The sequence below is a fragment of the Lonchura striata genome, chromosome 20, assembly GCF_050655825.1.
Source record: "Lonchura striata isolate lonStrDom1 chromosome 20, ASM5065582v1, whole genome shotgun sequence".
NCBI lineage: Eukaryota > Metazoa > Chordata > Aves > Passeriformes > Estrildidae > Lonchura > Lonchura striata.
In genome coordinates, this window is record NC_140722.1 from 6,720,923 (window position 1) to 6,734,228 (window position 13,306).

The window sequence follows — 13,306 nt, forward strand, 5'->3', positions numbered from 1 at the left end:
CAACAGTTCCTCCCTATAAATCACTTCCAGTGAAAGAAACAGATGGTTCCAGTGTGCAGCCATTCTTCAGCAGAGCTGGGAGAGGCACTGAGCTGTGCTGAGCCACGAGGTGACTGCAGCTGGGCACGGGGAGCACAGGAGCTGCAGGTCCCTGCAGCTGGGGCTGTGCCAGGCTGAGCAGCCCCTGTGCCCCCCAGGGCATCCTCCCTGCAGCTCCGAGGGCTCAGCCCACTGCCATCCATCCCTCCTGCCAGGCCTCCCTGCCTGCACCACACCTGACACGCACAAGCAACTCATCTGCAGGCTGCTCTCTACCTGTAAAATATAGAATAAAATACATATAAAAAATACAGCATGGTCCTAGTGCTCTGGCAGCCTTGCTTTCTACACACTTCTCAGCAACTCCAGTTTCTTGCTATCACATCAATACCTAACTTGTCTAACTGGAAGGAAAAACAGATTCATGTTCATGATTTCATTGCAAACAAACAGCCTCTTGTTCAGGCTAAACAAGCTGAAGACACCATTAGATCAACACACTTTTCTTTTTTGCTGGTAAAGATACCAAAAGTCGGTTTACTTATTTATTTATTTATTTATTTTAAAAATCTGTTTCCAATGTGACATTTTGAACTACTAAGGAAAAGCACAGAAATGAGGATGCGAATAATAACAGAATATCCCAGGAGAGATCAGCATAATGAATCATTGTCTCTAGTAAACAGAAAATTTTATTTTTCTTTACTACTTCAAGAAAAATAATTATACCTTCACTCAGGGAAGAGGAAGGTTTGCTTTTATCTACATTATACTTGTAAAAAAAGAAAAATCCCTGGCTAGAAACTGCTTACAGAGAAAATATTAGTTTCCTATCAAATAATTATAAATGAACATCCAGTTATTCAGCTATTTGAAGGAGATGGCAGTTGTGATACCAACTCCTGCAATTTAAGATCTCCAAAAGATGCAAACATACTTTTGGAAATGGGACTTAATTAAATTTTAAGAGTTTTGATGTTTTGCTTCAGCCACTGGCTTGGTGAGCCGGCATCCAACTCCCACAGCTTCCAGCTCCAAAGAGCCCTGGGCAGGACTCAGGGTAAGCAAACAGAACCAGAGGCCACAGTGAGTGGTGTACAGACAGTTCTGAAATGAGTATGTCTCATTTCAATACTGGTCTGTTTTAAGGAGCACAGTGAAGTCACACATGGACAGCAAATTGTGGCACTCTGGACGCAGCAGGTCAAACAGCCAGGAAGAGTTCAGTAGGTGGGGAAGAGCTGGGTGTGATCCCACAGCTCCTGAAGCTCCTTCTCTGCCCATCCCTGACAGGCAGCTTGTGGAGACCAGAACTTACAGCCCTGGAAGCAGTGGCAGCTGATGAGTTCTTGTATTCTTCCTCCCAATTAGCGGCAATTAACACCTCCTGCTCATCCTTCTTTATTTTGCCCTGGAAAAATTTCCTAAGCCACAACTCTATTGCTTGCAGGACAGCCCTCCCCAGCAGCAGAGAAACAGATGACACTGTGCAGTGAGAAGTGATGAAGGCTGCTTTGGAATGCAGGGAAATCACAGCAATCTTTCCTGTCCAGAGGAATTCCCATCAGCAGGCAGTGAGACACTGCTCAGAGGGAGCTGAAGGGATGGGCTAAGGCACAGAATGGCACTCACAGCAGGGACACAGCGAGCTGAAACACAGGTGCACTCCCAGCACGCTGCAGGGTGGTGACACTGTGACCAAAGGCCACGGCAGCTGCCACCTTCCACAGGAATCTGACAAACAGGCCACGACTGCTCCTTCCATGATGCTGCTGAGCCAGGGAAGGGCAAAATGATCCCACGACTTCAGAAAGCAAAGTGAGCATTTATTCAAAAGCACTTCTATATTTTATAGAGAGCATCGTGAACACTAATTCCATTGGTCTTAAAGCAAAAGTATTTCACCTGATTGGTACACTGGACTTAGGTCAGTGTGGTAGAACGTATCTATAAACAATATGAATAGAAAGCAAGATAACAGATAGTTTACATTCCTCTACGACTCTTTCCCAGGCTTAGCCTGGCAGAAATCTCTCTTTTTCTCTCTGACTGAACTGAGAATATCCACACTTCCACTTCTGCAAAACCTGACATTCTCAAGGCTATATGTTAGTTTTATTTTCCCAAGGACAGAAACTCTGCTCCAAAGTGTTTCTGCTTCAAAGAGAGAACCTGTGAATGCAGATCCTCTCCATTAAGCCAAGGAGAGAGAAGGATGGACCCATATCAAGGCTGCTGATAATTGCAGGAATGGGAAAAGTCTGACTCACCAAGACCTTGCAGATGCAAGCAAACCAGGGTTTTCCCAAAAGAAGCAGCACACTTAGGAAAGACACATAAGCCTTGATTCTGGTTGTTATCTTCCTTCCCAGCAGGATGGAGATTGCCAGTGCAGAAAACCAGGGCTTCCTGCAGGGGAATGGCACTGCCACCTTTCAACAGCCCAGCTCCCTCCTGCTGCCCTGCCAGGGCAGCACAGAGAGCAGCTCCAGAGCCAGGGAAGTGTCTGCACCAATGCAGCTCTCCACAGGCAGCCTTGCACAGGCAAGGAATGGTTGGCAGAGCCACAGGTGCTGGAATCAAAGAAAACCTTGGAGCAAACAGCTCCAATTCCATGAAGACTTGATGTCCTGCAGTACTCTTGCCCTAATCTCTGTTAGAAAGTTCACGTCCTACTTGACTTCACATCCAAAACCAGCCCCCAGGATAGCAAACATTTACTGATAAATGAAAAAAACATGACTTAGAATTACAGCAAAACCTAAGTTTAACACTACAGATATTGAAAAAGCCCCACAGCCCCATCATGATGGCAAAATTTGAGACTGACCAGGGCCGAACTGCCACTGATTTTTGCCTGTGAAACCACACTCATGACATAAAACTGAAAAGGTTTCAGTGTTGTCAAAGCTCCCATAAGCCAGGAGTGGCTGGCACCTGCTAATTTGCTAACAAAATAGGCTTTCAATAGAAGGATTACTGATGTAATACCAAACATTCATGACTGGCTGATCCACAAATATGTTCTACAATAGGTTTGGCAAAACTGAGAACCTTTCAAGCAGGGTCAGAATAAAAACAAGTGATTCTACTTTAACCATAAGTGATATTAGAATACTGATGTGCTCAGAGCAGTTAAAAGGCTTTAAAAATAGGAATAAGTAAAGGATTTGTTGTGTCTAAGGGCAGGAAACACTACACAACTAATTTTCCTACATGTTACAGTACCACTGAAAGATTAAAGTGAAAAAATGTAGGTTATTGTCTAAACAAATCTTCTGGCATTATTAAGTCTGTGCAACAGCATGTGACTAATGTTCACTGGCAAAATTAAATGCAACTACAAAAATCCTGAGATCTGATTATGGCAATTAGTAATTATCCATACAATGCAGCCTGCCTATTATCAGCCTACCCCTGCAGCAATCTCTGCTAGAGTTTGTTATGTTCTTCCTAAAAGCCAGAATTTTTGCCCATAATTAGTATTTTTCTCCCCATGTTAAATAAATCATAATGTTGTTGAAAATACTGTTCTCAGTCAAACAGGGCTTAAAAGATCCTTGCTCAAACATGAGAGGGGATAAACATTAACAGCATCAAGCATTGACTAATCATTTAGTAACAACTTCCACCTTAAAAATCCAAGGCTGAAAATACTTTTTTGGAAATACTCTGGATTAGTGCCATCTCTGACCACAACCAGAACACAGCCAGAGCATCACATTTAGGAGGAATGGAGTTCATCACCTTTCAGAACAGGATTTTTGGGTTTTCAGCTCTGCAGTGGATGGGGTTGACTCAATCTAAGCCTCATCTAATGTGACATTGCCATTGTGATATAAATAGTGTCTTATTTGCCTGCTTCAGAACAACAATGTTAGTCAAGAAAAGGTCAAATGATTTTGCCACAGGCAAAAAAAGAGTGAAAATCTTTTGTAATTTAATATTGCCTTTTTTTTTTTTTTTGGGAAGACAGGAGACTCCAGGTGCTAGTCACACAGGAAGGAGAGGAATACAGAAAAGAAGAGAAAACATATTTATCTAGTCTGCAGTAGCAGAAAGCAATAATATTTCAATCATTTCTTAAGGCCCAGAGGAACAAAGATTTACCTGGCATCTCACTGATCTCATCTTTACTTGGAATGCTGCAAACTGTAGAAAAAGGCTGCTCAAACCTGCCTACTTTGGCAATGCAGAATTATAGCTATAGGCAGGTCTAGGACAGATGTACTGAATACAACTGAAGAATGCCTTTTTTTCTTATTCCACAGTGCTTATTACATTGATGCTTTCAATTAATAAATCATTAATAAACATGACTTTTACCCACAGATAGTCACAAAATCAATCAATTTTTAGCCAAATGGGAAAAATACATGATTTTAAGTCTTTGACTACATTATACAATATGAGCTTGTACTAACTCTCAGATAAGGGCTATATAAACACCCACATTATTTATTAAGGCTGCTTGCAAGCAATTTTCTCATCCTACAGGAAAAAAAAGTAGCTCTGCTCCCAAATTTACATGCAAGGCAGGCTGGTATAGTCATACACAACTGAACTAGAGAAACACATAGAGCTGGGAAGTGAAATTTCTACAAATCACTTCACAAAAGTGACCCAAAGGCAGATTTATTGCTCACTTTTATTGCTTCCAGCACAGTGGGAATCTGTGCACATGGCAATACTGCAGTACTAATGGAAATCAGTAAACAGGGTCACACATGTCACAAGAGTTGCTTTTCATTGCTAAAAATATTTGTGGGTCCTGCTTGCTGGAAAGGCAGAGACCTTTGATTGTGTTGTCTGTGCTGGCTGGGGGTACCCTGCACCTACAGCTCCAGGGTGCCCAGGGGAGTGCATCCCACTCAGAGGAAATACACTGCTAAACTTGTTATCAACCAAATCAGAAAGTAAAATAATTACAGCAAATCTTCCCCTGGGACATCCTCTGCAGACTACAAAAGACTCTGAAGATCCTCCGAAGCAGCCCATGTCTCCTGGGAAATGCCACTCATTAAAAACCAATTGTTTATCATTCAATTAAGGTACAGCATGAGGTGAATGAGATAAATGAAGCATCTGACTCGACTGGAATTGAGTGCTGGGCCCAGGCCCTGTGAGACACGGGCAGCTTGAGGGTTATTTTTGCACAAAACATGTTTATGCAGGGCTTTATGCCTTGAGACCAAAGATAACAAAAGATAATAGTGCAAAGAGCTAGGAGGAAGGGAATGCAGGAGGTCCCCTCAGCTATTCTCTGCAGCCTGAACAAGAAAATAAGAAAAGCAGGAGCAAAGACAACGAAATAACAGCAGTAAATCTATACAATCTACAGAAAAAGAATGAAAACTCCAGCTGTTATTCCAGCCTTGAAGGGAGGCATCTCCTCGGGTCGTGAACAGCAGAGGGAATTTAATTTGCTTTGCACACTTTGGGGGGTGAATGTCACCAGCTACTGCCAGAGTGACAGCCTGAACCACAGGCAGCACGAGCAGGCACTGCAAGGGCACAGAGAGCAGAAAGTGCTCACAGTGAAAGATCTCTGCACAAAAACCAGGGAACAACGTTCAGCATCTTCTGGCTTTTTGAAATCAAACAGGAAATTTTACATCCACACACACACAGAGAAAAATTTAAATCAAATTTATGAATAATACGTCTTTCTTTGAACTTCTGATAAGTTCCTGAAACTTTTGAGCATGTGAGCCTTAGGAACGAAGAATGAAAATAAGGATTTGAAATGAGAAATGAAGATAAGTTATGTTTGTATAATAAAACAAAATCCAGAGCCAAAGCTTGAGAAAAACAAGGAAATTCAATAGTTCTAACGCCATTCTTTGTCAATACTAGACATTGAGGATTTGCATTTTCCAACTGCCATCTGGAATTATTTTTTTAAATTTTAAATGCGTAATGGGGAAGTAAAGCAAGACAGCTTATACCTTCATGTCCTCAGGCTTTTTTGTTCCTTTGTTTGCTTTTAAACAAGGAACATTTACAGATAATGACTGGCTATGATTACTGAGAAATACACAAAGAAAACGAGTTTTTCAAATGCCCCATCCAAATGCATTAGCAATTAGAACCTCCTCAAGTTTCCATTAGTCTGTCAAAACAAGAAATAATCTCATGGCAGCTGACTAAAATTCCTAAAGATTGTCACATTGATTGAATTTCAAAGTATAGACTTACAAATTCGTAGTCTCCATCCTGTGGTACTTTCCAATCAGATGAATTTTTTGTCTGGCCAGAAACATTCTTCCCAAAGCTATTGATTTGATTCTCCTTCTCTTTCTGTTCAAAGTATTCAAGGAATGATGGTCTGGCTGGCTGCATTGTTTCGTCCCTCCCTGGAAATATTAAAAATAATAAAAAACCAGTTGTTTTGAAAAATACAGTTTTGGTTATACAGCCCTACATCATACCCAGAAGTAATTTTATTTTTTTAGCACGCACTAAATCACACAGTACTGCTGAAGTACTTGCTAAAATACTATTTTTCAGCAGCTTTTCCACCATAAAACTGACGGCACAGTGAGAAAAGCAGGGAAGGAAAGCTGAAAGCCAGCACAGAAGTGATTACAGTGCTTCCATCCATCCCTGCCAGCACACTCCAGGTACCCAACTGCCCTCCTGCCCTGAATGCCAGCACTGAGCAGCTGCTGCTGAGACAGGCTGGGCTCCTCCATCCCAGCCAGGTTCCACGCACTGCAAAAGAAACAAGCTTCAAAATAAACTGTGCTGTTTTACAAGCAGAAAGTCACCTTTACATTTGTGAACAGAACAGGACAAAAATTAGGCTTTCAAAGACCACAAACCTTATAAATACCACAAAATTTGCCTTGGATAGAAGTGGTCAGCTTTTCTATATTGTTTGGGTAGAAAGGTTTATTTAGCTTTCAATACTTGTTTTTTTTTCTTTTTATAAATAGTAGGTGTTCAAGTTTACTGCCCTAGTTTTCTTTTTGTAAATTAGTTCTTCTGAACCAACTTTGTTAGTAGAAGAAAGGCTTAGATTTAGACTCAAACAAGCCAGATATACATATTAATCATTCAATTCTAGGTTGTAATTAAGAAACTTGGGGTAATAAGAAATGAGAGGGCAGCTTCACTGGTAGGGTGATGACAGCACATTAAGGAAGTAAGTGATGAAATGTCAGAGGATGAAAATGCTAATTCCCAACACAGGCAGGAAAAAAAAAAAAAAAGCCAAAACAGGAAAAAAACATGACATTTAACTTCATAGCAAGTCAGGGTTAAAAGGTGTCCAGCATCTCCAAGGGAAGATTTCTTCAGTAGTGCAACCAGTCCAGCACCAGATGCTGCCCAGGCTCTGCACACTTAAACTGGGCTGTCCTGAGTTTCAGCACAGATAATTCCTTAAGAGCTTCAGTCCAAATTAAGAAGTAGGCTTGCACAGCAAACGTGCTTTAACAGGGCTGCAACACAGGCACAGTTAAAGTCTGCTCACAGCTCAATGCCACTGCACTGCTCCTGCTGATGAAATCACCAAAACCCGTGAGCAGCATGGAAGCAAGCACTGTAACCCACTAAATGGTTTTGTTCTGTAACACAAGGTTCTCTAGAATAAGTTACTCATGCTTGAAACATATGTTTTAGGTGATGCAGAAACCACAGTTTTCAGAAAGCAGGACCAGGACTGGAGTCAACAGAAAATGGCATCAGTGCAGCCGAAGTCTGGACTGCAGAAATAAGTTCATTGCTGAATGCCATACGTTTGAAATAAATATAAACTGTCAGGCAGCCAACCAACCAAGAGTTTAGAGCTTCAAACAAGCACACAGGGGATGTCCTGTGATGGGCTGGCAAGGTCTGTGTAATGCAGAGACTCTCCCACAAGAATCTGTACAGAAGGCAGGCTGTCACAAAACAGTCCTCTCTAAGGACATTCAGCAGCGCTTTCCTCTTGAAAAAATATTAGCTGCTCTGGAAACTCATTAAGATTTAATCACAGAATATTATTCTTGCATATAAAATTGCCACCCACTGATCCAGAACTTCCCTGGCAGACTCTGTCTGAACCTGAGAGAAGTGGATGAAGTCCTTGGTCAGCTACAAGACACTCTAGGAAATCATTTGTCTATAGACGTGTTAAATACGGAACAAATTTCCACAAAGTATGAGAAATCTTGGCAGGATATTTGGGTTGTGATACTGAGAGAAGTGTGGTTCTGCACAGCCCTAAATGTCATGATGCATTTTGAAAAAGCCCTGCATCATCCTGCCTCTCCAGGGCCAGCTAAAAGCTCAAGCATGAACTGAAGTGCTGACACTTTTGCACCATGACAACTGGAGCAAAGACAAATTATTATACCCCTGGTAGTAGTTCCCCTTTTTTAAAAAACAAAACTAAAAAACTCATCATACATAATTAGATCAAGAAAGACACCTTCAGACCAGCAGCGTGAAGGTCAGGCAGGGAACACGTCTGCGAAGTGGAGAACATCTTTGCAGTTGGGAATAATTACTGAAATACAATCACAATCCAATTACTGCTGAGTGATAAAACATTTATTTAGAATGAAGTAAACACACCCCTTGTACTCTGCTGCAGCTCAGCCTGCTTGAAGCAGGAGGTAAGTTATTGTAGACAATCATGGCAATGTTTAACACCAACTAATTTTGTAGAAAGAGAGGAATTCATAACTAGCCAGGCTCATCTATACACAGCTCACTGACAGCCAGCCTGGGTCTCAATAATTCAGACTTCCTAGGGGGGAAAAAAGAGAAAATCTAAATCATGTTTGTATTCTGTTTTGAAGATTAGTGTTTGCTGCAGAAGATACTGTGAAAGCAAATGTTTCACTCCAGTGACACTGGCTTATTCAGTTCTTGTCTATTTACTTTCTAAATAACTGTTCACTCAAAAGAGAGCTTAATTCAGGGGCCAGTTAAAATAATCATGTTCATTTCCTCACATCTTGTGTTTTACCAAGAACTGCAGTATTTGCACTTGGCAGAAGGGATGTGCAGAGTCTCATCTCTCCAGTGTGCCCAGGTCCCACTGGATGCCATCCCATCCCTCCAGTGTGTCCACTGCACCACACAGCTTAGGGCTGTGGGTGACAAAAGGAAGAACAGTGAAAATTATGTACCTATAGAAGACTTTTTAGCTGCCCTCGATGTCCCTGGCCATATCTAATTCTACCAGGGTTTTAGCTTTCCTAACCTGATCCCTGGCTGCTCGGACAATCTCTGTATTTCTCCCAGGCTACCTGTCCTTGCTTCCACTCTCTGTAGGCTTCCTTTTTGTGGCTGAGTTTGCCCAGGATATCCTTGTTCATCCATGCAGGCCTCATGGCATTTTTGCCTGACTCCCCATTGTCAGGATGCATTGCCCCTGAGCTTGGAGGAAGTTAGCTTTGGGTATGAACCAGCTTTTTGGGCCCCTTTTCTCTCCACGACTTTATTCCATGATATTCTACCAAGCTTATTCCTGAAGAGGCTAAAATCTGCTCTCCTGAAGCGCAGGGCAATGAACTTTCAGTGGGATCTCCTCACTGTCCCAGCAAGAGGATGAGAGGAAATGAAGTTGCATAGGGTAACTTGGCTGGGCTGAACAAAAGGAAGGAAGTTTCACAACAGGGATGGTTGTGCAACACAATGGGACTGGAGTGACTCTGAAAGGCCTCGAGCAACCAGGTCTGACTTTGTCCTTGTCCCATTCCAGGGACAGCTGCACACAGGGAATCAGCCTGATGAGCACCAGAGCTCCCTGCCCACCCAAGAGCTTTTGTGGCACATGCACCTCACACCCACCATCAGAACCTCTCACCCTGCAGCCACATCAGGCCTTGCAAACACAAGCAACATTTAGTCACCACTTTAAGTACATTTAGTCATCAATTTTAGTACATTTAGTCATAAATTTTAATACATTTCCACACATCAACATATAACTCTGCATCTTAGTGCTGCTTTGTTTTTTAACTAATATAAAGCAGAGATTGCTAACTGACAAAAAAATGGGGGAAAAAAGAGATGGTAATATAAAAGGAGAAATAGCTGTGATGCACAGCTAAGATATCTGAAATTTTAGTTGCTGCTATGATGTCTGTAGGGGTGTGGATGCAGCAAGAGTGACAGAAATGTTCCCAGAGACAGAAAGACATGACACCAAATCAATTATCATCCCAGCACAACTGAACTTCTTTTTGTCAATCCTAGCACTTAAAAGCAGTGTCATCTTTCCAAAGATGACCTGCTGTTAATTCAACACAAGAGTCACACCACTATATCTTTAAAATTTTGGTAACAGGCAGCCAAAGACCAAAATCGATCACTGCTATTTGCAGAAGCAGATGCTGCTGGAAGATGACACCGCACCAAATGTGTCCGTGCCAAAAAGCATTTAACTTCCTAATTTTATAGGGTTAGGCTAAAATATGAACATTTGACAAAAAGTGAGATCACAACTTTGGTAGAGAAGAGCCTTTTATGAGAAGGTCACCCTGTGGTGACAAGAAAGGCTTCGCTGTTGCATCTATTTTGGAATCTAAAGCGTTGCTTATAAGGATGAGCCATGAGAGCTCCCTGGAGCCATTAAAGGTCTATCATTTAGATATGCAGTCATCTTTTAGGAGCTATATTAATTACACAAATGGAACACCACAGCTCTGCTGGGGCTGGTCCAACTGACAGCAGAATTGCAGGTTCAGAGTGGCTGTGCAGAGCAGGGAGGGATGCTCAGAGCTCAGCCTGCATTCTGTGAAGAGCAGAAGCCCTCCATGGAAAACTCACAGGTGTTGGCTGGTTTTAAAGTCATGCTTAAAAAGTATAACAACATCAGTACTATTGTGTCTGAGAACAGACAAAGGTGCGAAACTAGTGGGTCCAAAGGTAGAGAATGCTCTAAGTTGTGCACAACAAATGTTCCTGTAAACTTCAATTTCTGTGCTGTCCTTCACACTGGAAAGCAATGTCCAACTGCACATGGCAGTGTGCAGGCTGGGACAATCCAAATCCAAGCACAAACAGCCCAAAGACAATTGACAGGTAGAGGCAGGGCTCTGCAAGAATCCAGCACTTGGATCCTCTCCTCTGTCAAGCTACAGCAAGGGCAACTTGTAAGGAAAAAACTGAACAACAGTCCACTCCCTTCCAAAAACTGTCACCTGTCTGAATAGTTGAGGGAATGGAACAGATCAGTCTTAGGGGCTGACTGCAGCACACAAACCACCTCACATGAAACAAAGGGTGACAAAGAAGGTGTGGAGAGCCTCCAAGTCATTTGCATTTCCATATGATGCTGCAGAGAAAGCAGAATGATAAAGAAGAAACAGCCCAGTCAATGAAACCAGCAACAGATTTACTTTTCATACCCAGCTGTAAAGAATATCCATTAAACCAGAACACTTGCTATCATCTAGTCCCAGAAATCAAAACTCATTTCGTTGATTTTGCCAAATTAGCTCTCACAATTGAAAATTTGTAGGAACTTACGAGCTTCAAAGGATGCTTTCAAAAAGAAAGGGAGATTTACAGAGACCTTTATCTATCTGAACAAGCTTGCTGAAATGAAAATTTCTGCTTTTCTCTAAAATTATTCTTCTCTACTCAAACTTGACATCAGAAGAATCCTTGTTTTATTATTCTTTCCTCTTGAAAGGGATTGCCAGGGTCTACCTGGGGTGAATATTCTGGAGTTACAAGGCTTGTCATGACAGGGAGAATAAGATAACCTCAGGAACCTCCCTATACCATAAAAATTGGAGCTGGAGTTATGGCTGGGCACAGTCAGGAGATACAAATTAATTTACAACGAAGCTGACATAAATCAACAACAGTGATCAATTACTACATTAGTGATTTTCAACTAAGACATGATCCTTGGTATATGTATGTGCATTTGTCAAAAATTCAGGGGCTGCAACCTCTACTAAGCCTTAGTCCTCAATAGTCTCAGTAAGCTGCTGCTTTATATTCAATTATGTAACTTTAAGACTGAGAATACATACTTAGGATGCACAAAAAAGTGCCTGATGGTCATGTGTAAGCAACACTTCATTAATATTAAATTTCAAATGGAACTGCAGTTTTCTTTCCTTTGGGCTATTTTTTAGAGATCACAGATGAACTTTAGCAGCTGGACAGCATAATTTGTACAGTCTGAAGAGGACTGAGTCATTTTAAGCAGCAGAGCAGAGAGATGTCAAACTACTGAACCAGAGCAAAAATTGCTCCATCGTTAATAAGTTCATCCCATGGCAAGAGGAGTTGAAATTTCCTTGCATTAAAAGCAGAACACATAACACTTTTTATCTCTTTATGAGGACAGGTCTCCCCATAATTATGGCCTATCTCAAATTAAATCAAACCAAAACACTCCCAACAGGTCCTGCTATTAATAAGAAACTCCTAAATGAACATAAAAATCAACCTAAATCTCTTAGTGAATAAGGTGTGAAAGACATCTAAGGAGAAGAGCACCAACACTTACCCAAAGCTGTAACATCTAGTGAGAAGAACAAAAATAGGGGAGGAAATCCTCACAGTAATTGAAGGTGCTTAAGGTCAGGTTACCTCCTTTTATATCTCCTCTGCTTTAAATCTCAGACATGATTATAAATACAGAGCAGCTTTCTTCCTCCATCACAGATTTTCAGTGGCCACCTCACGTCTTTCACCTCATTAGCTTGAATTGCTAATTTAGTCCAGCAGCCAGCATATGACAGGCAGGAGATGTGAAGGTGCATCCAGAAAGAAGTCAACATTTCCTATTCTGCATCCTCTGGCTCAGCTCCTCATAAATCTTAATGAGAAACAACCTCATCAGCAGGGATGTAGTCTTCATATCCAGCACCTGTGGGTAACAGCTCAGGCTCCCCAGATGGCACAGAACCAAGTAAGCACTTCCTAACTTTTCTATTCATAAGCCAGAAACTCATTTGCTTATCTAGAGAGAACAGAAAACAACATTGCAATGGACATTTTTTTTCTCCCAAAGCTTGAAAATCTGTTGGCAGAAACTAATTTGGTTTTGAACTTCTGCAATGAGGGAATTTAAGAGTTGACACTTTACCTTATTCTTACGCTTAGGAGTAAGGCTTTCTCCAGGGTTTATTTTGATCTAGTAGGGTGTGAGTTTATTCTTAGAAGAGACAGGTAAGCTCCAGTTTGCCTGTATGTGCAAAGGCACGAATGTGCATGGGACAGAGATGCACTTACTAAGTGATTTACTACTATTCTGTCTCTTGGGTGAGTCTCCTGAAGCACACTGTGCCTCCTGCACAGTGCTCAG

General features: G+C 41.6%; 1 protein-coding gene across 2 annotated transcripts in view; it reads right to left on the reverse strand.

The window, feature by feature from the left end:
• The window catches only part of STK4 (serine/threonine kinase 4), a 45,619-nt gene that overhangs the window by 16,575 nt on the left and 15,738 nt on the right, over positions 1-13,306 (reverse strand). For both annotated transcript variants that reach the window (XM_021527864.3, XM_021527863.3), the window contains one exon: positions 6,238-6,395. In XM_021527864.3, coding sequence (XP_021383539.1) covers positions 6,238-6,395 — 158 coding nt within the window. The remainder of the gene's footprint in view (positions 1-6,237; positions 6,396-13,306) is intronic.